This window comes from Podarcis bocagei, assembly GCF_964188305.1.
Source record: "Podarcis bocagei genome assembly, chromosome: 10".
NCBI classification, from domain to species: domain Eukaryota; kingdom Metazoa; phylum Chordata; class Lepidosauria; order Squamata; family Lacertidae; genus Podarcis; species Podarcis bocagei.
Window position 1 is genome coordinate 5,948,106 of NC_138135.1, and position 25,535 is coordinate 5,973,640.

The window sequence follows — 25,535 nt, forward strand, 5'->3', positions numbered from 1 at the left end:
AGAAAATAATATGGGGCAAGCGTGCATATTTGGGGGGAAATGGGTATAATGCAGATATTGCTGGCAATAACATCGAAAGGTGCAGTGTGAAGATGAAGAAACAAAGATATAAATGGGCAGGTTATCCCATCTATCTTCTGCAGCGGCCAAACAAAACCTGCATTTCCAGGCTGTCGGACGTTGGACCTTGATTTCAATGTATTGAAATCAATATTCAAGCCAATATTCAACCCAAGCCTGACTTTCAGGACATTTCTAAGGCACACCTAGTTGCATTAAACTCATATTTTTGTTACCTCTCAGGAAGCCTGCCATAAATATGATCCCAATAACCACCTCGCATCTCTGCGTGATGCAGAAGACCTGCGCTTGTTAGCTCTCCACCTTTCAGCTTCACAAGTGCAACATGTTTGGATCGGACTATCTGACCAAGATAAGGTGAGCATCCAAGTCTTTCTTCTCCTTCTCTCCTTGCCCTGTCAGAGCTAATAGTGAATGAATTCTGTGGGAAGGGTATTCAATGAAGCTTCCACAGCTGATGCCCTTGAGATGTTCTGGGCTACACCTGCCCTAACCACCTTTTAAAACCAACATGTGAAAACATGTGTTGCTCCCGGGAGGGAGAAAGGAAGTCAAATGACACTGAGATTGATTCAGAGAAAGAGTTTATTCTGCTCTCCGGATAGCATAAGGCACTTGCGTGATCAGTTCACAGCAAGTCCAAAGGAAAAGAAATTTCATGCGGTATATATATCCTCCAGGGACCCTCTCCCCCCTTCCCCAGAAATCCAGCCACGTCAGCTTATACACCCAGGTTGACATCACAGATGTTCCTGCTCCGGTACTCTTAACCATAAAAGGGTGTTCCTCTTCCTGTACTCTTGATCATATAAGGGTATTCCTGTTCCGGCACTCTTATCTTGGGATAAGAAGGTCACCAGCTCTCCTGGCGCCATTCCCGGACTAGGTCTGTGTGTCAGCGTGTGGTCAGGATGTAAGATAAGACCCAGACGTGCCATCCCTGCTCCACTGGAACAGCCAAGGCCATCCATTGCCGTCACAGACTGATAAAGGAGAGCACTTTGTTTATACAGCTGGCTTACTGTTATGCATTTGCTCAACAGCTCAAGTTAATGCATTTTAGAAATGCTCCCTTGGAGAAGGAAAAATGCGGATTTTGGGGCCTGTTCCAGACTGACTACACAGTCAGGTTTTTAGATTTGGGAAGCCCATTCCTTCAAAACTAATGGGTGTGGGAATGTAACCACTGGAAGCAGTCAAGTACAACATTCCTTGTTTTCCTAGAGTGGACATGCAAGGGAATGTTTGGTCCAGCCTGTCGAAACTTCCTGTTCCTCCTGGCCTGGAGCATCCTTCCTTTTGCATGTGACTAGTGGGTAGGCGTGACCTTTTCAGACCTGGTAAAAGGCCAGAGCATGCCTCCTCTCTCTCTCTTTCCCATCTTCCTTTCATCCTGCAAACTTCCTGGACTGAACTGCTGGCTGCCCCAGGTCATCTCCCTTACAGGCTAATCCCGTTAGTATAAATTTGTAACTTTAAGCCTTAAGCCTGCCTTCAGGGATCACACTATGCTCTGCCTGATCGTGAGCAAACTTTCTTTTTGTTGCTTATGAATAAGACTGTGGTGCCTTTATTCTTTTAGGAGGGATTCAAGGAGTCTTAACAGGAAAATATTACCCTAATTAAAACACATTTCAGTCTGGACAAGCCAGATTGAATTGCGTATTGTCTTAAGAAACTCACACGAGTTTGCAACTAGTTTTCTGCTGTGTAAAGGGGAATGTACTCTGCTAAGTAAAGGAACTTGCTAGCACAAGTCATGAAGGATATTAATAATAAATATATCCTCTTCTGCCACCCTGAACATTCCCACAATGGGAAGATCAGCCACTCTTTCTCATTTTAGTTTCACACAGTTTTTAAGAACTCAAATATTTCCGGGGGGGGGGGAGCAGAATTGTGCTTGTCTTCCCCACCCCAACTCTCCTTGCTCCCTCCTCCACACCCCAAAGGGTCATTGTGGGCTCCTGGTTGATGTCCTGCTAGTCAAGGAAGATTTTCTATGGTTCATTTGGGTGGAATGATCACGTAGCGTGTTGTGTGTACTGGTGGGTCTGTTTGTGACCTGTTCTTTCTGCATCCCTACAGGATGGAAAATGGGAGTGGTCAGATGGATCTGAAGCCTCCTTCATGCCTTGGGGTGAGGGGGAACCTGACGATTCTGGCGTCAAGTTTTGTGTCTTCTTGTCTCACCAAGATGGTAAGGAGTCAGCTTTCAGGACCTGGTCTTTGTGTTGGGGGAGTTAGGTGGCTATCAAATGCTTTGCTAGTGATACCTGCTAGCCAAATGTGTTTACACAGCAATCAATCAGTCAATCAATCAATCAATCAATCAATCAATCAATAACCCATCCATCTGGCTGGGTTTCCCCAGCCACTCTGGGCAGCTCCCAACAGAATATTAAAAATACAATAAAACATCAGACATTAAAAACTTCCCTAAACAGGGCTGCCTTCAGATGTCTTCTAAAAGTCAGATCATTGTTTATTTCATTAACATCTGATGGCAGGGTGTTCCACAGGGCAGGTGCCACCACCGAGAAGGCCTTCTGCCTGGTTCCATGTAACTTCACTTTTAGCAGTGAGGGAACCACCAGAAGGCCCTCGGAGATGGACCTCAGTGTCCAGGCTGGATGATGGACGTGGAGACGCTCTTTCAGGTCTACAGGGCTGAGGCTCTTTAAGGCTTTAAAGGTCAGCACTTTGAAATGTGCCTGGAAATGTACTGGGAGCCAATCTGGGTATTTCAGGACTGACCTTATATGGTCTTGGTGGCTGCTCCCAGTCTCCAGTCTGGCTGCTGCATTCTGGATTAGTTGTAGTTTCACATAGAGCACATTGCAGTAGTCCACATGGGTGCCACTACCAAGAAGGCCCTCTGCCTGGTTCCCTGTAACCTCACTTCTCACAGGGAGGGAACCGCCAGAAGGCCCTTGGAGCTGTATGGGCAGAATGATGGGGGTGGAGAAGCTCCTTCAGATATGTGAGCGTAACAACTGGGCATGCAGTCTTGAGATCTACATTTGACTCTGATGCCTTAACACCTCTTGCAAGCGAATTTAATAGTTTGCACAGCGGTACGTTAGAGAATGGGGGACGTGGGTGGCGCTGTGGTCTAAACCACAGAACCTAGGGCTTGCCGATCAGAAGGTCGGTGGTTCGAATCCCCGCAATGGGGTGAGCTCCCGTTGCTCAGTCCCAGCTCCTGCCAACCTAGCAGTTTGAAAGCGCGTCAAAGTGCAAGTAGATCAATAGGTACCGCTCCAGGGGAAGGTAAACAGCGTTTCCATGCGCTGCTCTGGTTCGCAAGAAGTGGCTTAGTCATGCTGGCCACATGACCCGGAAGCTGCACGCCGGCTCCCTCGACCAGTAAAGCAAGATGAGCGCCACAACCCCAGAGTCGTTCACGACTGGACCTAATGGTCAGGGGTCCCTTTACCTTTATGGCAGAGAATAGGCTGTGAGTGTTAGTTTATGCATGCAGAGAGAAAGGACAAGAAAGGGTTAATCTAGGTGTGCTTCCGCCGCACCTGCAGCTGGCTGGGTGTGAGTCAGCAAACATGAGAGTGAGTCAGACTGAGTCAGCACAATATAAAGTATAAATACCTGTTGTTTGCAGCAAGTTTGCCTCAGGCTCTTGCCTTTTGGCTAGAACCTAAACTGTTTTGAAACACTGTAAGGAGGACGCAGGTGGTGCTGTGGGTTAAACCACAGAGCCTAGGACTTGCCGCTCAGAAGGTCGGCAGTTCGAATCCCCGTGACGGGGTGAGCTCCTGTTGCTTGGTCCCTGCTCCTGCCAACCTAGAAGTACGAAAGCAAGTAGATAAATAGGTACCACTCTGGCGGGAAGGTAAATGGTGTTTCCGTGCGCTGCTCTGGTTCCCCAGAAGTGGCTTAGTCATGCTGGCCACATGACCCGGAAGCTGTACGCCGGCTCCCTTGGCCAATAAAGTGAGATGAGCGTCGCAACCCCAGAGTCGGTCACGACTGGACCTAATGGTCAGGGGTCCCTTTACCTTTACCTAAGGAGGACGTGCTGCTCAAAATACCTTGCTGTGATCCGAGTGTTTTGCCAAAAAGAACTGAACTGCCACCTGTTTGTTTTCCTTGGGCTGGATGTGCTCAGGACAAGTGTTGACTCTGACTAAGCTTCTCTCTCTTTCTCTTTCCAGGTTTTCAGAAATTTAGAACTGACCGTTGCCCATACGTTGTGTCCTACGTTTGTGAGCATAAGCCAGAGTGTTGAGGTCCGTGACCTCATCCCTGCCCCTGGATGACTCCATCAAACCCAAGAGGCTTCCATCCCACTTAGTTGCTGAGGTCCCCCAGCCCTGCCTTTCCAGCTGTACCTATTTAGTGCCCCACTAGATCATGGTCCACTTACTGCTCTCACAATGGCCAACTAGATGTTCCCATGGGAATCCTGGAAGTAGGACTGAGTGCAAGAGCACCTTCCCCTGTGAGCCAAGGATGAACGATCTCTGTAGACCTTCAGATGGAACAAAGCTGTGTCATCCCAGACCATTGCCCTGCTGGTGGCATTTGTGCCCTTTGGGGTTCCTTATAAGTCAGCAGGGGACGCGGGTGCTGCTGTGGGTTAAACCACACAGCCTAGGCTTGCTGTTGAAATGGAACACTCAGGATGAAATGGTGAAATCAGCTATGATTAAATGGGCACAAGATGTTGGACATAACATAATGATGGCTGACTGGGAACGGTAATGGACCACAGGTATGAAATTTACGACATGTAATGCCCTAAGAGAAAATTTAATGAAAATGATTTATAGGTGGTACATGACACCAGTTAAGCTTGAAAAAATCTATCATTTGTCCGATAATAAATGTTGGAAATGTAATGAGACTGAAGGTACATTCACCTTTGGTGGACGTGCCCAAGGATTAAGACATTCTGGGAGATGATTTATAATGAAATGAAAAAGGTATTTAAATATACCTTCCTTAAGAAACCAGAGGCCTTTCTCCTGGGCATGGTCGGCCAATTTACCCACCCGGGAAGAATGGCAGATGAAGTTGATGGACTACATGGAATTGGCAGAAATGACTGGCAGAATCCGAGACCAGGGAGAAGAGTCGGTGGAAGAAGACTGGAAAAAGTTTAAAGACTATTTACAGAAATACTGTAAAATTAATGAATGTTAGAAAAACGTTGGAATGAAGTTATATGGCTTTAGTAGAAATGTTACAAGGAATTAAGTATAAATAGATTAATAGAGTATTAAAGGGAAAAATAAGGTTAGAATGTGTTAAGACAATTATAGGATAGAAAACAGAGGAAGATGGAAAGGAATTGCTGAAACAATTTATAGAAGTGGAATACAAAAAGGGAGGTGTGAGGAGGTCGTGGAAATAAGGGAAAGAAAGATAAGATGTTGAAATTGGACTGTGTTTTAAATGGTTCTTGTTTTGTTTTGTTAGTTGTATGTTAGTGTTTTGTAGTGTTGTTTTTTTTGTATTGTATTGTACGTTTTTTCTTTTTTGGTTTTTTGTAGTGTTGTGTTTAATTTGTTGGAAAACTAATAAATATTATTTAAAAATAAATAAATAAACCACACAGCCTAGGGCTTGCCGATCAGAAGGTTGGCGGTTTGAATCCCTGCGACGGGGTGAGCTCCCGTTCCTCGGTCCCAGCTCCTGCCAACCTAGCAGTTCGAAAGCACGTCAAAGTGCAAGTAGATCAATAGGTACCGCTCCGGCAGGAAGGTAAACGGCATTTCCGTGCGCTGCTCTGGTTCACCAGAAGCGGCTTAGTCATGCTGGCCACATGACCCGGAAGCTGTACGCCGGCTCCCTCGGCCAAGAAAGCAAAATGAGCGCCGCAACCTCAGAGTCGGCCACGACTGGACCTAACGGTCAGGGGTCCCTTTACCTTTACCTTTTATAAGTCAGCAGAGTTACCCAGCAAATCTTCAAGAAGCTTCGTCCTCAGTTCAGCTCATCTGTTGGGGATCTCCCATGTGGGAATAAACAGCTCACCTATTTCTGTTCTGCTTAAAGAATTTGTTGAACTTGCAATATTACAAATTATATTACTGGTCCAATAAAGAAACATATAAACTATATAAAAAAATCATTCTGTCTCACTGCTCTTCAGCCCTCTGGCCAGAGCAACGGCCTTCATGGCACATGCCACAGGCTTGCACACCCTCTCCTGCAGCCAATGGGAAGCCGGCCAGCGTCATGGAAGATGGTCTGCACTCTGCTCCATGCTGGTCTAGCGCGGCACACAGGAGCTGACTGGGTGGGAGGCGGGAGTCCCCAAGTGGGGGGCAGGGGCCCATGGGCCGGTTAAACGACCCCCATGGGCCGCTTGTGGGGAGGGGTATTACTCAGAAGGGTGGTGGGAATGGGTGAAATCAGTATTGGATCCCCTATCAACCAGCCAGATGTCAGGCTACCTGGTATCTTCACTGTATGTAACAAGCTGAGATTAGAAGCACCTCTTGTAAGGGAGAGGTCTTACCTGTAACCCCAGCTCCTTACAGTACCTGTACAAAAGACACCTGTCTACAGAAGCAATCAATCCAGCAGATTCCAAAGTAGGCACCATGACCAAGACCAAAGAGCTGTCCAAGGATGTCAGGGACAAGACTGTAGACCTGCACAAGGCTGGACTGGGAGGCAACAAAGGAGTGGCTCAGGAAGAAGCCCATTAAGGTCCTGGAGTGGCCTAGCCAGTCTCCAGACCTTAATTCCATCAAAAATCTGTGGAAGGAGCTGAAGGTTCAAGTAGCTACACATCAGCCTTGAAATCTTACTGACTTGGAGAGGATCTGCAAAGAGGAGTGGAACAAACTACCTCCTGAGATGTGTGCAAGGCCACCTATAAGAAACGTCTGACCTCTGCAATTGCCAAGAAGGGTTTTGCCACCAAGTACTAAGTCATCTTTTGCAAAGGGATCAAATACTGATTTCACTCATTATAATGCACATCAACCTCTGACTTTTGTCTTCTGGGTTTCTGGGTGTTTTCCTGTTGTTATTCTGTCTCTCGCAGCTACAACAAACCTACCATTACAATTATGGACTGGTCATTTCTTTGTCAGAGGGCAAACGGGCAAATTTAGCAGGGGATCAAACACTCCCCCCCCCCCTCAGTGTACATCACCGGGGGGGGGGGCGGTGTTCCACAGAAATCCTGTTTGCCAGGAAACCTGATAATGGTCAAACATTGCTCTACCTGGGCAGCCTGGCCATTCTTTTGTGAATGTAAATGCTTTAATTCCCGAGTCAAGGTCACAGGCTCATCTTATTCACATGCACACATAAGCCCTTAAGACAGCTAAGCAAAAGACAATGGAGGGACTTTCCCGTTAACCCCCTCCTTGCAGAGAAATACTTGAGGTCAGTTTGGGAGAGTCAAAATGGTTTCAGGATTGCTCTCTTGGGCTCCATGATCACTGCAGATGGTGACAGCAGTCACAAAATTAAAAGACGCCTGCTTCTTGGGAGGAAAGCAATGACAAACCTAGACAGTATCTTAAAAAGCAGAGACACCACCTTGCCAACAAAGGTCTGTATAGTTAAAGCTATGGTTTTCCCAGTAGTGATGTATGGAAGTAAGAGCTGGACCATAAAGAAGGGTGATCGCCGAAGAATGGATGCTTTTGAATTCTGGTGTTGGAGGAGACTCTTGAGAGTCCCATGGACTGCAAGAAGATCAAACCTCTCCGAAGGAAATCAGCCCCGAGTGCTCACTGGAAGGACAGATCCTGAAGCTGAGGCTCAAATACTTTGGCCACCTCATGAGAAGAGAAGACTCCTGGAAAAGACCCTGATGTTGGGAAAGATGGAGGGCACAAGGAGAAGGGGATGACAGAGGATGAGATGGTTGGACAGTGTTCTCGAAGCTACCAGCATAAGTTTGACCAAACTGTGGGAGGCAGTGGAAGACAGGAGTGCCTGGCGTGCTCTGGTCCAGGGGGTCATAAAGAGTCGGAAATGACTAAATGACTAAACAACAACAACAACTATTTCATACATGTGGTTTATATACTTATGTATGTGTTTGCTATGACCTTAGAATTTCTATAACAGGTGGCTTAAATGAAAACAGGAGAAAGAGCCACAGGTGTATTTGGAAGAGAATTTATTGGCCACAGGAGAGAAATTCTGTCCTGCTGAGCAATGGGAGTTTTAATCCCAAACCTCTGGTGGGCACCAGGTTGGGGAAGCATGGGCTTGGGCTTCAGAGCACAATAGATGGAAAGACTTGGATTCTCGCAGGTAGAAGATGCATCTTGGTCAGTCTCCCAGGTGCTACTGAGCACATCAGAGTCTTTTTTCAGCCTCAGAGAGTGTATTTGCACAGGTAGGGGTGAGCTACGGTGCATGTTTCGTCATTCCACTTCATGTATTCTGGAAGACAATGTGGGAGGATGTCAGCCACTTCAGTGTCCAACTTTGTCGGGGCGGCAGGAAATATTGGAAACATGTGGCAGGGACTTACAGGGGCCTACTAGCAGCAACCCAGTGCTCTGAAACCATGCACCGTTCTCCAGCTGTGATGCCATGGGTACTCCCCACCCAAAGGGACTCCAGGGCAGATAGTTAACTCTCTATTGTTGAAGCTGACACAGTAGTTTCTGTGATGGCCTGGGATTCGGGCTCAGATTCGGAACCAGAGGAGTCTCAGTCTGTACCGGATCCTCTGCCTCAGGCATCATCTGAACCAAGTCTGGGGCCTGATTCTGAAGAGCCCCAGTCTGCACAGGTTCCCCTGCAACAAGGACCAGCTGGGCCGAGTCAGGGGCCTGAGCCTGCCCTGGCTCCAGATGAAGGGATAACCGTGTTGCCTCCAGCTGGGCATCACGTACAGCTGCTCCACTACCAGTTGGGTCAGGAGAGGCTGAGGTGGCCTCTGGGTCTAGTAACCCACCAACATCTCCCGAGCTGCAGAGACTGAGGTCTGAGAGAAGGAGAGACCTGAATACTTGCAGGAGTAGTGCTCGCCTTTGGGCGAGACAGGGAGGTGAGTCACCAAGGGATCAGGATGGCCGTTACTCCGACAGAGATAAAAGGCTGTCGGACCCCGCCCCAGGTTGCGGGAGCAACATTGCTGCTTGCTGGAACCTGCCTGAGACCCTGTGTCTGACCGACCTAGTTTCCTGCCTTGAGACTTGCCTTGGCCCTGTTGGACTGACTCCTCACAGAATCCTTGGATTCGGGACCGAACCTGGACCGCATTGCTCGGGTTAACCCCTGGGCCCAACACAGTTTCCACAGTTGTGGATAAACACCCCCCCCCCCCAGGGTAGCATCTAGGCAGCTATTCATAGGTGGGTCTTGATGGAACAGTTGCAGCAACAGGGGGCCATCCTGCCCCACCAGTTTATGTACCTTCCCCTGACAGGCTTCACACATGTAGCCAGAGACTATGCCTACATGGAAACGTCCTCTGCTCTTCCCACGTCAGTCGCCTCCTGGTTCTGGGAGCCAGTGGTGCAGGAGAGGGTGGGGAAACACCTGGCCCTTCCCTTCCCTGCCTCTTCCTTCAGTGCTTCAGCCTCCATCTCTGAAGCACCCCATGGGTTCCTCCTCTTGCTCCTCACCATGGCTGTAGAGCTCCACACAGTGTTCGGTTCTGGGATTATTAGGTTCCTCAGGTGCCCAAGGAGTGTATCTTCCAGTGGTGCTGTCTGTCCATTTGAACTGCCTGTTCTATAGAAAGAGAGCAAAAGAGACATCATCTCTGCTGAGGAAGAAAGGGACTTCTCCAGCCCATTCTTCCCTTGTCCAATCAATGGGAATAAGAAGAACATCTGGAGACTCAGAATCCCAGTACCCACATTGCAGGGACTTAGAATAATAGAATCTCCGCTCATCTCAGCAGGAATCTCAGCTAAAGCATCCATGGCAGATGGTCACGCAACTTCTGCTTAAAGATCTCCAAGGAAGGAGAGTCCATCATCTCTCGTGGGAATCTGTTCCACTGCAGAATAGTGGATTGCCAACACCTGCAACCCAATCAGTATTGTGTTTGTCCATATAACCCTACTTTGTAACAGTTGCTGCTTACTGCAGCTACTACTATGCCATAAGATCCACTGTCCTGTAATATCACATATGGTATGTACAGTTATTTATGGTTTTATATTATTTTTGCTGTAGAATATGTGAGATCGTGATATTGTATTTATTTGCATTAAAGCTAAAGGGACCCCTGACCACTAGGTCCATTCGTGGCCGACTCTGGGGCTGCAGCACTCATCTTGCTCTATTAGCCGAGGGAGCTGGCATACAGCTTCCAGGTCATGTGGCCAGCGGGACTAGGCCGTTTCTGGCGAAAGCAGAGCAGCACACGGAAACGCCGTTTACCTTCCCGCTGGAGCGGTACCTACTTATCTGCTTGCACTTTGACGTGCTTTCGAACTGCTAGGTGGGCAGGAGCAAGGACCGAGCAATGGGCGCTCACCCCGTCACGGGGATTCGAACCGCTGACCTTCCGATCGGCAAGTCCTAGGCTCTGTGGTTTAACCCACAGCGCCACCCGTGTCCCTATTTATTTGCATTACTTAGAGCTTTAACTACTGATGAAGCCCAGGATGGCAAAACAAGGCCAATATTCTGGAAATCCTTTTCTTAGACTTTGTGAAAGGATTTTGTGGAACTATAACAACCTTTCATGTGGATGGTTTGGACTTTATGAACAGACAGGTGGAATGGACACCATTGCAAGGAGGGCACTTATGTATGAACTGAGTATAGAATGATCTGATCCACTGGGTCTTCTGCTTTGTTCATTTGTTGAACTTTATGAGTTACACTGGTGCCCCGCAAGACGAATGCCTCGCAAGACGGAAAACTCGCTAGATGAAAGAGTTTTCCGTTTTGGAGGTGCTTCGCAAAACGAATTTCCTATGGGCTCGCTTCGCAAGACGACAATGTCTTGCAAGTTCCTGCTGGTTTTTTTTCCTCCCCCCCTTTTTCTAAGCCGCTAAGCTGCTTATCAGCTGATCCGATCAGCAGAAAAGCCGCTAAAAGCCGCTAATAGCGCTAATAGCGCTAATCCGTCAGTGGGCTTGCTTTGCAAGACGAAAAAACCGCTAGACGAAGAGAATCACAGAATGGATTCTTTTCGTCTTGCGAGGCACCACTGTACTTCTGTTGAAATTTACAATTTGATACTATGAATAGTATATCTTATTTATCTAAGAACACAGCCGGTTACGCCTCATGTGTTTATTGAGTATGTTTTACGTGACCAAAGGTCTGTTTGTCGTTGCTTTGAATAGCTCTTACTGTCTGAAAGTTTTTCCGTATGTTTAGTCGGAATCTCCTTCCTTGTAACCCATCGGTTTGGGTCCTTCATTTTTAAAAAGTCCTTCCTGCAATCATGTTCCTAACCACCACTACAAAACAGCTTTGAGGTTTGTCGGTTTGCTTTTGTTTTAAAAGAACCAATATAGGGGTGCATACATTTTAATAAATAGAAGAGAAAGTGTTGCTTCCTCATTTTTTCACTCCCTGCTTACTAAAATTTGGCATAGTTGGAAAGCAGACTGCATCTGGTTAACTTGTGTCAACCTGATAATGTTATCCTAAAACTTGAGGCCCAGAGATTTCTGTAGCTACTGCATAGGATAAGACCATGGGTAGGCAAACTAAGGCCCCGGGGCCAGATCAGGCCCAATTACCTTCTAAATCTGGCCCGCAGACGGTCTGGGAATCAGCGTGTTTTTACATGAGTAGAATGTGTGCTTTTATTTAAAATGCATCAATGGGTTATTTGTGGAGCACAGGAATTCATTCAATTTTTTTTCTTCAAAGTATAATCCAGCCCCCTCCACAAGGTCTGAGGGGCAGTGGACTGCCCCCCTGCTGAAAAAGTTTGCTGACTCCTGGATAAGACAGTGCCTTTTGTCTACTCTCATTTTCCTACTCATATTAAATACTTCCCCTCAATGAGGCCAAATGAGGTATGTGTACCCCTGTGTACCCCCAGGAAAAAAAGCACCAGGATAAGACAGCAGAGACATAAAGCTAGTGGAACTTGCCTCTGAGCGAGCATGCACTGCAGAAATTTGCAAATGTTGAGAAAATGGCTATGCCATTACAAAAGAAAAAAAAGATTTCTCCCCCCCCCACCTTGTTGGAAAGGATCAAGACCTGGTCCTCCAATGTTCATGCTGAAGAGGGGATCTTGGCAGGTACAGCTGTTCTCCCCCCCCCCAAGGCAGCCCCACTTTCACAAAAAGCACACCTGCCGCGATGCCCTCTTCTTCAGAGATGATAAAGGTGTGGGAGACCAGTTGTCATCTTCTCCATCCAGCCACCTTCCAAAGACAGCCCCGTATGGTCAAAGTTAAGACAGAGCTCTGACTCGCATGCTGGACTCTTAGGTATTTCCCAGAAAGGTGGATGGCTAACCATTTTCCTAAACGCTCACCTGACACCTGTGTTCCCTTTTCTGCTCTTTCCCTCCATGTAGGAACTGTTAGTTTCTGTTTCCTCACTGAGCAGCTGCTTGCAAGTCACAGGACTGTGTTTACATTCCACAGTCCAGATACTGTTGGATTCTCACGGGAAAGGGAGATGGGATGTGAGGTTACTGGTTTCCTGTTTCCTTTGTTCTTTCGTTTTCCTTTGTTCAGTTGCTCTCTGCTCTCATAGAGAGAACATGTATATTTCTTTGCTCTCTGCATAGCTTAGTAATAAAGCATAGCAAGGTAGCCATATCTGCCTCATCCTTCCGTTGTGGACTTTGTTGTTTTAATGCTCTGCTGGGAGGGCTCAAAAAGATGAGCCTTATCAGCTCGGACGACCGGAGCTGAAATTTCAATATTTTCAGCTGGTTTCCCTGCCCCTTGCGGCTGCCATTTTGAACAGTTCCTGAATATTGATTAGAAAGTGGAGGACCGCCTGCCCAGACTCACGTTTTCACTCCCAGTGTTGGGATCATACAACCCGATCCATACATGTTGTTCCTGTTTAGAGTTCTGGCTGAGATGTTGCGACAGGATCTTCATGTCCTCTTCATCGTGAATGGAGGCAAGATGGCCGTTCTCGCCAAAGGCCTGGCAGGCAATCTGAGGGAGACCAAAAAAGAGCACCCCAGAGAATGGGGGACGCCATTGGAATTGGCTTGAACATCTCAGTAGGCTTCTCCTTCATTCTGTCCCTGTGCCTGGACAGCAACTTTTGAGCAGTAAGAGGAGACATTTGCAGTCCATGTATCCACTATGGGCTGAGCATGTACTGCAAAAATCACAGGAACCTAGAATTGTAGAGTTGGAAGAGACACCAAGGATCATCTAGTCCAACCCTCTGCAACATACGGGGATCGAACCTGTGACCTTTGCATTATCAGCACCACGCTCTAGAATGCACTAAGTACCAGCATGAACTGAGTTGGTGTCATGAGAAGGTAAAAGGTAAGGGACCCCTGGACAGTTTGGTCCAGTCAAAGGCGACTCTGGAGTTGCGGCGCTCATCTCGCCTTCAGGCCAAGGGAACTGGAGTTTGTCCACAGACAGCTTTCCGGGTCATGTGGCCAGCAGGACTAAACTGCTTCTGGTGCACAGAGGACCATGAGAAGTGCCACAGCGCATGGAAATGCTGTTTACATTCCCACCACAGCGGTACCCATTTACAGTGCTTTTTTTCTTTAAAAAAATGTTTAGGGGTAGGTAGGGATGGGGCTCACAAACAAGCAGTGAGCCCCATCCCTGATAAGGACGCAAGTCAAGGCAAGCACAGCAAGGGAGTTTGGAAAGCCATTTTTTCCCCCAGGGGGATGCACCCCACAAAGAGTTACCGTATTTTTAGCTCTATAAGGCGCACCAGACCACAAGACGCACCTTGTTTTTGGAGGAGGAAAACAATAAAAAAAATATTCTGAATCCCAGAAGCCAGAACAACAAGAAGGATCACTGTGCAGCTCTCCCTCTTGCTGTTCTGGCTTCAGCGATAGCTGCACAGCCTGTATTCGATCCATAGGACACACACACATTTTCCTTTACTTTTTAGGAGGGAAAAAGTGTGTCTTATAGAGCGAAAAATACGGTAAGCTTCTGAATGCCAGTTGCTGGAAACAGTTGCTTTGGGAACAGGAGACTGCACTAGATGTGTTGGCCTGATCCTGCCTGCTCTTTTAATGAAAGTTTTAATGAAAGCCTGCTTAAGTTGTTAATGAAATACGTCCCTGGTTTAAGCCACCCTCAGCGTCATACCTCTGCATCTTGCCATTTCAAAGGAACATTGAAGAACCCAAAGCATTGATTATCTCGCTTGAGCCAGCCTCTGGGGCAGCTGGAGTCTGCGCCTGGTGAAAGAGAAGGGAAAGCTGAAGTACTGTCCAAGTCAGAAGAACCTAGCAGATGGGTTCACAAAACCTTTGAGCTTCCAAAGACGTGGGGAGTTCTGCGAAGGGTTGTGTTTGGGGTAAGTTGTAGTACTTATAGTACTTGCACTCTTCCCCAGTGGTACAGGACGAGAGGGGGTGTGAGGATACCCAGAACTTACAGGGTTAATAGCTCAAGGGAAATGGCGTCCTGTCACTGGGGTGTGTTCGCATCTTTGTTATGTGAATGTTTTTACTTTCTGTTTTGCTGCGACAAGAGAAGCATCATGCCTTTGCTATCTTCTGGCTGATTTGTTGTTTTGCTGTTGTACAATAAATGCTTCTTAGAATAGAAGGAGCTGTTGTACGAGAGTTTTACTGCATGGCTGAGATTCCTTCCACACAGGCACCACTGTGAAATTACTCTGCTGTAGTTGGGAGAAGCAGGTTGGCACAGGGACTCACAGCTGTCCATGGAGGCGCAGGTCAATTCTGTGTCCAGGGCAGCTGTTTACCAGCTCCATCTGGTACGCAGGATGGGACCCTCCCTGCCCACAGATTGCCTAGCCAGAGTGGTGCATGCTCTGGTTATCTCCCACTTGGACTACTGCAATGCGCTCTGCATGGGGCTACCTTTGAAGGTGACCCGGAAACTACAACTAATCCAGAACACAGCAGCTAGACTGGTGTCTGGGACCGGCCACCGAGACCACATAACACCGGTCTTGAAAGACCTACACTGGCTCCCAGTACGTTTCTGAGCACAATTCAAAGTGTTGGTGCTGACTTTTAAAGCCCTAAATGGCCTTGGTTCAGTATATCTGAAGGAACGTCTTCACTCCCATCGTTCTGCCCGGACACTGAGGTCCAGTGACAAGGGTCTGCTGGTGGTTCCCTCACTGCGAGAAGCCAGGTTACAGGGAACCAGTCAGGGGGCCTTCTTTTTGGTGGCACTCTTCCTGTGGAAGGCCCTCCTACCAGATGTCAAAGAGAACAACAACTACCAGACTTTTAGAAGACATCTGAAGGCAGCACTGTTTAAGAAAGCTTTTAATCTTTGATGTATTACGGTATTTTAATGTTTTCTTGGAGGCCACCCAGAGTGGCGGGGGGGGGGGGCAGCCAGATGGGTGGGGTATAAATAATAAATTGTTGTTGTTGTTGTTGTTATTAAGGGAAGCGGACTGGACGCCACAGCTGTCCAGCTGTTCGCAGCCTTAATGGACACTCCGTGGAACAAAGAAAACCAGGGGTGGGGCCACAGCTGCCTTGTCAGGAAGGAAGGAGCAGGATGAGGGCCATGTGGAGGGTGGGTGAGGCCTTAAGAGGGAGGGAAGGAGGATGGCAATGCAAGCCTAATAAAGATGGACGAAGACCGAGAAGCTGAAGGAAACCCTAGAGCAGCCTTGTGCCTGCCAGATGCGTTGGGCTAAAACACAGCCCAGCTGTGTGGTGCTGAGGCTGCTGGGAGTTGTAGTCCAAGCAGTTGGAGGGCACCAGGTTGGACAAATGATGACCTGGGGAGGGGGGAAGTGGCAATGAGGATGGAGCAAGCGGTTGTCCATTGCAACCTCTTGAAGCGACCCCTGGGTTGGCCGGGTGCCAAGCCCACTTGGCTTTGGAGAAGACTTTACTTGGCTCGTCTCAACCAGGGTTTGATGAGCCCAACTTAGTCATACCTTGCAGGGAAAGGAAAGCCAGGAAAACCACAAGGGAGAGGTTGAAGGGAGAGAACGGCCCCATCTGCACCTGTGGAGAGAGAACATTTTCTTCTAGTTCTGTGAGAACAGGATGCTTGAACAGGTGAGCGACCAGCCTGACCCAGCCAGCTATTAGAATCACAGAACCTTGGAAGGGACCTTGAGGGCCATCTAGTCCTGCAGATGCAGGAATCTTACCGGAATTTCTTCTCCCTTCTCCCCACTCATATTCATAGATTTCTTTCTCCCTGCTTATCAAAGCTACATTGCCCCTCAAACTTCTTTTTCTTACAAAAAACAAAAAGCTTATTACACAGAGTTGAATTTGGCAAGAGGATCCTGGCATTTCTGTAAAGTTAACCAGCAATACCTCAGATAATTTAATGAATGCATCCATCAAGAGCAAATGAGAATAGGCGTCTACATTTCAAAGGTAGCACCGTTTGGGTTTCATCTCGTCAAAGGAGCTGCAATTACTGGCAGAACCAAGGAGACCCAGCCGCAAAGGCTACTCACCTGTCCCTCTGCTTTGGTTGTCCAAAATGCCGAAACCTCTCTCCTTCCTCTAGAGAATTCTCAACCCTCCTGGGGCATTTATAGACCAACAGTTGTGGGGACGGCGTTTGCCTCTGTTGCAGGCATCAAACGTGAGCATCGGGATCCCACGCAAAAATCCCGTAGCAAGTGAGCAGTTAATGGTTACTGAAAAGTCCGAACAAACTGAACGTGGTGGGTGGAATATATAATATGTTAACTTTTCAGAGTGACGGCTGCAACATCTTTTTAAAACTTTTTTAAAATTTCCTTTATTTCAAAACAATTTACCTGAATAAAACATTAAAAACAACACAAACTGACCATTACCATACCCACATAACAACTAGACCCTAACTGACAACATATCATTTAACATCACGCACACTTTTGACTTCTGATTCATCTCATTGCACTTTTTACACATTGTTGGTCTATATGCACTTGTCAGGATTCAACCTCAATCTGTTAGCCACCATCCATCCTCCAACAGCCTCCAGACACTCACACAGGACCTTCACGGCCTTCACTGGTTCTGATTTGAAAGAGCGGTAGAGCTGGGTATCATCTGCATACTGATGAACACCCAGCCCAAACCCCCTGATGATCTCTCCCAGCGGCTTCATATAGATATTAAAAAGCATGGAGGAGAGGACAGAACCCTGAGGCACCCCACAAGTGAGAGCGCAGGGGTCTGAACACTCATTCCCCACCACCAATTTCTGAACACGGCCCAGGAGGAAGGAGCAGAACCACTGTATAACAATGCCCCCCAGCTCCCAGCCCCTCTAGATAGAGAAAACTGTTCTCTGTTTTTTCCATGCATGTGTACTTCCATAAATTTCCATTCTTTCCTCAAAAAATCCTGGGGGTTGTAGTTTGTTAAGGCTGCTGGAAGGTGTTAAAGGTAAAGGGGCCCCTGACCGTTTGGTTCAGTCACGGATGACTCTGGGGTTGTGGCGCTCATCTCGCTTTATTGGCCGAGGGAGCCAGCATACAGCTTCTGGGTCATGTGGCCAGCTTCTGGCAAACCAGAGCAGCGCACAGAAATGCCGTTTACCTTCCCGCCGGAGCAGTACCTATTTATCTACTTGCAGTTTGGCGTCCTTTCGAACTCCTAGGTCGGGAGGAGCAGGGACCAAGCAACAGGAGCTCACCCCGTAATGGGGATTCGAACCGCCTACTTTTTGATTGACAAGTCCTAGTCTCTGTGGTTTAACCCACAGTGCCACCCGCGTCCATTGCTAGAAGGTGTTAGGAGACTCCTATTCCCCTCCCTGAGCTACAATTCCCAAAATCGTTTAACAATCAATCCCTCTCCCCAGGGAATGCTGGGATTTATAGTTTTGGGATGGGAACAAGCCACAGTTTTCAGGATTCTTTGGGGAAAGCCATGGCTGCTTCAGGCAGTGTGATATTGCTTTAAAAGTTTGGTGCAGAAGTGGCCTTAAAAGTTTCCAACTCTGCAACCTTCTTGATTCCCCTTGATCATCTGGCTTACTCTTTCTCCTTCCATGAAATAATGAGCCTGGAGGCAGCCAAAAATGCAGGAACCGGGCAAGTCAGGTTGCGGAGGTGGAAAGCCAAAATGGCGCCCACAGCCCAGCAGCTCCTTTGATTTGACAGAACAGGCACTTCATGTTCCTTGCTGGAAGCTGGATCTTTGATTCTTCCCACCCCTGACCTGGTTCGGACTCTTAATGTGGGTGGGCACCCAGCAAGGTCAAGGATGTAGCTGTGTATGGGAGGCAGGAAATGCGAGGCAAGGGCCGTTCTCGTCACTTGCAAAATGCTACAAAAAGAAAGAAAAGGTGCGGAAAGTAGCTTGAGAAAGCAGAGACAGTGAGGGGATTGGCAACCACACAACAGCTCCAGGATCGCAGCTGCCATGGGTTTCATCTACTCATTAATTTCCACCTGCATCCTTTCACACCGTTTTGCTTTGCCCACATGGAAAGTGCTCCCATGCGCTCAAACTAGAGTCCTGTTTGTCAGATGTCTGAAGACTTGTACTTAGTTTGTAGCCAGGGCCGGATTTAGGTTTGGTGGGAGAGTCCTCAGAGCTGGGGGGCTGGGTTCAGCGAGGCGGCTGCACCTTTGGGTCTCCTTGTTCCCAGATTCTTTGGCTGGATTCCCCTCATTGAATCACCCCTTAGTCTATCCAGTTGTCTTAAGTGTGGGTGAGTTGAAGCGGGGCTGGGAAGTGTGGGTTTTCCCATTTCTGCTTGGTGGGCTTTATAGGGGGCAGGGAGGCAAAGATCTCCGTAACCGTAATATTTGCTAATTTCCCTGTTTTGTGAGCTTGAAGCAAAAAAAAATCAAAATTCTGTGCCCAAAAGGGCGAAATTCTGCAATCTGTATAAATTCTGGAGCCTGAGAAAACTGTACATACCTTTCCCAGTTTGCATCGTGTGCTCTCCTTCTGCCAGTCACACAGGGCCAGATTTAGGTTTGATGAGGCCCTAAGCTCCTGAAGGTATTGGGGCCCTTTTTATGTCCAGCTGTCCTTTGGCAACAACAAATGGTTGCTGTTTTTTTGTGTTGAATATATGCTATATGATAATTTATGGACCTAATAGGTATCTCAAGCCATTTGCACATGTTGTCATGCACCCAGTCCATGCAGAATGTAGGCACCCTATACAATGGTACCTTGAGTTACAAATGCCTCAGATTAGAAACGCTTCAGGTTACAAACTCCACTAACCTGGAAGAGTTACATCGAGTTGAGAACTTTGCCCCAGGATGAGAACAGAAATTGTGTGCCGCTGGCGCCATTAGCAAAAGCACGCCTCTGGTTAAGAACAGTTTCAGGTTAAGAACGGCCCTCTGGAACAAATTAAGTTTGTAACTGGAGGTACCATGGGGTCACAAAGAGTCGGACACGACTAAATGACTAAACAACTAAACGACTAAACAACAACAACAACTGGAAGTACCACTGTATATAGAAAGGAGCAAACCAGTGATATTTTAGGGAGCAGGCTAGCAGGCGGGGCCCATGACTTACATCATAGGAGCCTACACAACACAAAACACTGTTGCTGTATGTAGGTTTTCTTTTATTTGGTTTTTTTATCTTCTGTTTTGGAAATATACATCCAGGTTTTTCCCCTTCACTTTTTTTTGGGGGGGCACAAGAGATTGGGGCCCTAAACTATAGGCTGTTTAGCTTATATGTAAATCCGGCACTGCTTGTATTGAGGCATCTAATCATAAGCCTGCATTTTATTAATGTTTGATCAGGGCTTGTATATTAAAAAGAGCTTAAAGATTTTCAAAAGTTTCATGCCAGGCAGAAGACCAGCTGCTTAGAGAACCTTGGCAATGTTTTCCTCCTAGACAAGGGGCCCCTTGATTTATAGCAGAAAACAATTCTCAAAGTCGTAAAAGGGGGAATTACAGGCTGAGAGCGAGGACACTGACCCTACATGTTACAGAAGATAAAAAAAAAGCAGAGATAAATATAATTAGGAATGAGTAAATAGTAAAATAATACCAATGTGCCTCCCAGTAAAATGAGCCAGATCTTCTTCTCTAAGGTTAAAAAGGCCAAGAGCAATGGAGAAGCATCTAGCTGGCAGAAAGAGAGCATTTTTGGGAAGTCTTTTCTAAAGCTGTTTCTTTCTTAAACTGAGAGAGTTAAAGGGCAATAAATGTTGGGAAGAGCTAATGGGAAAAGCAGCTGGCTGAAGGGGGGGTGTAAACTGAAGAGGCTTCTTTTGAAGCTGTTTTCTACTAAGTTCCTTTTTTACTTTACAAAGGCCTTATTCCTTTTAAAAGGCTACCTATGTTATGTATTAAATATATTGGCTTAAATGTAATTATGCAAAGGATTTAAGAAATGCTAGATTCTTATTTCATATAGTTGTAAGAGTTGTATTTATCCTGAAATTAAGTCAGCCACCAGCCTAGCCCCCCTGCCAGACAGGAGACGCCATCGAGCACTCCTGATATATAGTTGTCAGGCATTTGTTTAGAAACCTTCAAATGAAGGAGATCTTTCAATGTTGATGTGAACTCAAGATCCTTGACATATGTTTAAGATAAAAATTTAAGATTAACCATTTGTTTTAGAAGGCAATAGGGCAAGGAGGGCAAGAGGTGAGCTGGTAATTAAGATTCCTTGTTGAGACACATGTAAGATATATTACTACTTATTTGTCATTTATAGATGTAACAATATATAGCTCTTTGTGTTCCATATAAGGACAGGAGGATATGGGTGTATCTTTTGTGATTGGTTCTAGCAAACAACCAATAGGAATTTCAACCAGGCTGATTGGACAGAGGCAGCCACAGGAGGAGCAAAGGGGGCTGGATTAAGGGAATATAAGTGCTGGCCATAATGGCAGGAGACCAGGCCAGAGCTTGGTAACCATATACCACTGTGCCTCTCATTTATTTGTCTGACAAATAAATTATTTTAATTTCTCTATTGCTGCGTTGAATATTTCATTCCAGCTAAGCGTTAACCACAAGCAGGGTGCTACAGTATCATCATCATCAAACCTTTTATTGGCATCACATACAAACATCCAAAACAAATCAATACAGAATTACCACTTCCCCAGTGGCACATAACATTTGCTAAAAGTAAGGAGGCAGAGCAGTCTATCGTCACATCTCTTGGTCTGCAGTGTATTTCGATGACAAAAAACCAAATAGAGATATTTAGCCACTAACTTGGTGAGCTCCTGATCATTCCCCAGTAATAGTAAATGTATGACCTCCAACTCTGGTTTCCATTTGGGGATACAGATTTGATCTAGAAATTGCTGGCGGAGATCATATGTGTAAGGAGAACCATATGTGTAAGGGTTTCCACCAGGTGGTCTTCACATGGGCAAGTTCTTTCTCCTTCTACCCTGCCTGAGAACCTTCCCCAAAGGAGGTTTGATGGATTTGAATTAAACCTGGCCAGCGAAAATGCCCTTCTTTCTTGAGGGTGAAGCAGAAGGAGGTTTTCCCAGGGTGAGGCTCATCCATTGCACTGCTTGTCGCTGTGGTGCTGTCTTGCCAAAGGCAAGGTGGTTCTTTTAAAATGAGATTCAGAAGCAATACAGAATACACAAGTGAGTGAGAAGGTTAAAGATTTTATTCTAAGGCAGCAAGTGATGTATATGTGTAATGTGTATGGGTTGCTCGTGCGTAAGTTGCCACCTCTCCAGGTTTTGTTGCCTTGCTAAACCTTTCAGTCTGCACAGCCCTTCACTTCGTGGCTGCCTCAGTCGCTAGCAGAATCTGTCAGTGGGCGTTTCTTAAATCTTTTCCAACATAAAAGTTGTTCGACACCCAGTCTCCTCCTACTCTCTCTGCGTGGAAGTCTTCTGCGCAGGGTGGGCATGGGTAGCGGAGGACCCGTGCTCTCCCCGCTGGTGTCCGGTGAAGAGTCCTGGAGCCCTCTCGCCGATTCCCCCATCTGCCCCCCTTTATCCCTGGTGTTGCGCTGATTTGCTTCCCCATCTGCGGAGCTGCCTCTCTCCCTGCTGGGCCCTTCTCCAGCATCATTTGAGAGCCTTCCCTCCGCCTCTAGCTCCGATGTCAGTTCCCTGACATCATGTATCAAGCAAGCACTTCAATCTCCCACTTAGAAGTCCTCAAGAAGCAGTGAAGTGACTCCTCCAAGTAGTCCTTCGGTCGATCAGTTCGTTCAGAAGCTTCAAAGAAACTCTGCCCAAACTATCCGATTTTATAGATAACCTGTGTATCTTTCAAGGCTGGCTACGTGCAGATCCTCCATTAGCTACCCACTCCCAATGCCTCACTTTCTCAAAACAAAGTCCAACTTCAAAGAAGCTACCCAGCATTATCTTCCACAACTGATTAAGGCAGGTGGAGGGGGGGGGCTTCACCTCCTCCCAACGTTCTCAGGACATTAAAGACTGTTCTCACACCATCAAAAAACTTCACAAGAGCAAGGGAGAGGGCAGGAACAGAGACAGGAAGGGTAACCATGTCAGATCACTAACTCCTCGATAATTTTTTTGTCTTCCAAGTGCATTCCCCAGACAAATGCCCGGTGTCTATTGGCACTGGCAGGGCAGAAGGCAGGGAGCCTGACACTAGGTGACACTGGAGCCAATGATGAGAATCATAGAAAGGCAGACTTGGAAGCAGAGGTGGAGCTAGCTGTTTGGGCACCCAGGGGCAGGGCTAGCTGCCCGCAGGCCAGGGCAAGCATCCCAGGAGGATGATTGGCCCAGAGGATGGATAGTAGATAACAGATTGAGGTTGAATCCTGACAACAGAAGTACTGTTTTGTGGGGCAGGGTGTGGGCAGGTGTGGGGGACTCCCTGGTCCTGAATGGGGCAGCTATGCCCCTGAAGGACCAGGTGCGCAGCCTGGGAGTCATTTTGGACTCACAGCTGTCCATGGAGGCACAGGTCAGTTCTGTGTCCAGGGCAGCTGTCTACCAGCTCCATCTTGTATGACACCCTCCTGACCTACAGACTGTCTCGCCAGAGTGGTGCATGCTCTGGTTATCTCCCGCTAGGACTACTGCAACGTGCTCTACGTGGGGCTACCTTTAAAGGTGACCCAGAAACTACAAGTAATCCAGAATGCAGCTGCTGGACTGGAGACCACATAACACCAGTCCTGAAAGACCTACATTGGCTCCCAGTACATTTTTGAACACAATTCAACGTGTTGGTGCTGACCTTAAAGCCCTAAACGGCCTCGGCCCAGTATACATGAAGGAGCATCTCCACCCCCGTCGTTCTGACTTTTAGAAGACATCTTTAGGGAAGTTTTTTAACATTTTATGTTTTATCTTGTTTTTAATATTCTGTTGGGAGCTGCCCAGAGTGGCGGGGAAAACCCAGCCAGATGGGTGGTGTATAAATAAATTGTTGTTGTTGTTGTTACTTCTGAGTAGCCATAGGGCCGCAGTTCACATTACTGGCAACTTGGGATGTGCGCCTCATACGATTTCAGCCATTACCTGTGATCCAGCCCCAGAGAGATTAACGGGGCTTGCTTCTGAGGAAGCCCATTCCCTGCTACTCTGGTTTGGCCAAGGATACTGCAACTGCTTTAAGGCACCCTGTTTTTGGTTTGTTATCTCCCCTCCCACCCCTCTCAGCCCTCTCAGCCCCCTCTTCCTCCAAGCTGGGAGAGAGCACTGGGACTCGAACCCACCACCACTTTCCTTTGGCTCCTAGAGAATTTGGGGCTCTGCATGACAAAGTAAGGAGTTGTGACATTTTAATGACAGTCCCGGCAATTTTGGGACAGTTGGAGATTATGGCATGAGTTATCTGAAATCGTCTCCCCAAAAAGGAATACAGTGCAAAAGTTGACCAGTGCAACTGACCATTATTTGCTATCATATCGGGAATAAACTACCCCTGTCCTTTCCAAAAACAGAACCATTTTATTATTATTTTAAAAAAAGAGAGTAACTCAGGCTGAGAGGGACGCGGGTGGTGCTGTGGGTTAAACCACAGAGCCTAGGGCTTGCCAATCAGAAGGGTGGTGGTTCAAATCCCCGTGACGGGGTGAGCTCCTGTTGCTTGGTCCCTTTTCCTGCCAACCCAGCAGTTCGAAAGCACGTCAAAGTGCAAGGTTGCAGAGTTGGAAACTTTTAAGGCCACTTCTGCACCAAACTTTTAAAGCAGTATCACACTGCCTGAAGCAGCCATGGCTTTTCCCAAATAATCCTGAAAACTGTGGCTTGTTAAGGGTGCTGAAAAATACTTGTTCCTGTCCCGGAGCTATAATTCCCAGCATTCCCTGGGGAGAGGGATTGATTGTTAATAGGAGTCTCCTATCACCTTCCAGCATGCGGGTGGTGCCTACAGAGCCTAGGACTTGCCAATCAGAAGGTCGGCAGTTCAAATCCCCACGATGGGGTGAGCTCCCGTTGCTCAGTCTCTGCTCCTGCCAACCTAGCAGTTCGAAAGGACGTCAAAGTACAAGTAGATAAATAGGTACCACTCCGGCGGGAAGGTAAACGGCGTTTCCGTGCGCTGCTCTGGTTCGCCAGAAGCGGCTTAGTCATGCTGGCCACATGACCTGGAAGCTCCACGCCGGCTCCCTCGGCCAATAAAGTGAGATGACACTGCAACCCCAGAGTTGGTCACGACTGGACCTAATGGTCAGGGGTCCCTTTACCTTTACCTTTAACTCAGGCCGAAATGACAGGATGACCATACATTTCTGTAAACCAGAAGTGATGTGTAGCCTTATTGGAGTTCAACCCATTCCTTCAGATGGTGGAAGCTCTACTAGGAACATGGAAGCATGGAATTGTAGGGTTGGAAGGGACCCCAAGAGTCATTTAGTCTTGCCCCCTGCAATGTAGGAATCACAGTTAGAAGACTGAAGGTGACAAACTCAAAAGTGCCATGAGATTGAATGTATCTTGTCCTGTACAGGTTTACCAGGACAACAAATCTTGCTTAGTGTTGCTAAATTCTGAAGGTTGTAAGCAAAGAACCAAATACTTGCAAATCAAGTTATTTCATGCAAGAGGCTGTATCAAACGAGGATTGATAAATGTGGTTTTCCCAGTAGTGATGTATGGAAGTGAGAGCTGGACCATAAAGAAGGCTGATCGCCAAAGAATCAATGCTTTTGAATTCTGGTGCTGGAGGAGACTCTTGAGAGTCCCATGGACTGCAAGAAGATCAAATCTCTCCATTCTGAAGGAAATCAGCCCTGAGTGCTCACTGGAAGGACAGATCGTGAAGCTGAGGCTCCAAGACTTTGGCCACCTCATGAGAAGAGAAGACTCCCTGGAAAAGACCCTGATGCTGGGAAAGATGGAGGGCACAAGGAGAAGGGGACGACAGAGGACGAGATGGCAGGACAGTGTTCTCGAAGCTACCAGCATGAGTTTCACCAAACTGCAGGGGGCAATGAAAGACAGGAGTGCCTGGCGTGCTCTACTCCATGGGCAGGACTAAACAAC

At 47.3% G+C, this 25,535-nt stretch overlaps 2 protein-coding genes across 6 annotated transcripts in view; one reads left to right on the forward strand and one right to left on the reverse strand.

The window, feature by feature from the left end:
- The window catches only part of LOC308595799 (C-type lectin LmsL-like), a 123,580-nt gene that overhangs the window by 9,015 nt on the left and 89,030 nt on the right, over positions 1-25,535 (forward strand). For 2 of the 5 annotated variants that reach the window (XM_081210517.1, XM_081210518.1), the window contains exons 3-6: positions 304-438; positions 1,306-1,397; positions 2,170-2,281; positions 4,254-4,691. In XM_081210517.1, coding sequence (XP_081066643.1) covers positions 304-438; positions 1,306-1,397; positions 2,170-2,281; positions 4,254-4,358 — 444 coding nt within the window. In that variant the 3' untranslated portion in view covers positions 4,359-4,691. Of the gene's footprint in view, positions 1-303; positions 439-1,305; positions 1,398-2,169; positions 2,282-4,253; positions 4,692-25,535 lie in introns of those variants that run through there. The other 3 variants (XR_014012117.1, XM_081210519.1, XR_014012118.1) reach the window with 2 other exon arrangements.
- On the reverse strand, positions 8,175-16,692 carry LOC308595826 (C-type lectin-like). Its single transcript, XM_081210564.1, has 6 exons — positions 16,600-16,692; positions 16,063-16,132; positions 14,274-14,365; positions 12,978-13,130; positions 9,654-9,762; positions 8,175-8,460 (listed from the first exon to the last, which is right to left on the reverse strand). Exons 2-6 carry the CDS (start codon positions 16,124-16,126, stop codon positions 8,393-8,395), a joined length of 486 nt encoding a protein of 161 aa, XP_081066690.1. The 5' UTR covers positions 16,127-16,132; positions 16,600-16,692; the 3' UTR covers positions 8,175-8,392.

Excerpts from the sequence above, each read along its gene's own strand:
- LOC308595826 (XM_081210564.1), bottom strand. The coding sequence starts at position 16,126 with ATGGGGCCGTTCTCTCCCTTCAACCTCTCCCTTGTGGTTTTCCTGGCT. Across the intron at positions 9,763-12,977 it reads CCAACACTGGGAGTGAAAAC|AACAGGCAGTTCAAATGGAC; the intron begins GTGAGTCTGGGC and ends CTCTTTCTATAG. Across the intron at positions 8,461-9,653 it reads TGTGGAGCTCTACAGCCATG|AATACATGAAGTGGAATGAC; the intron begins GTGAGGAGCAAG and ends ATTGTCTTCCAG.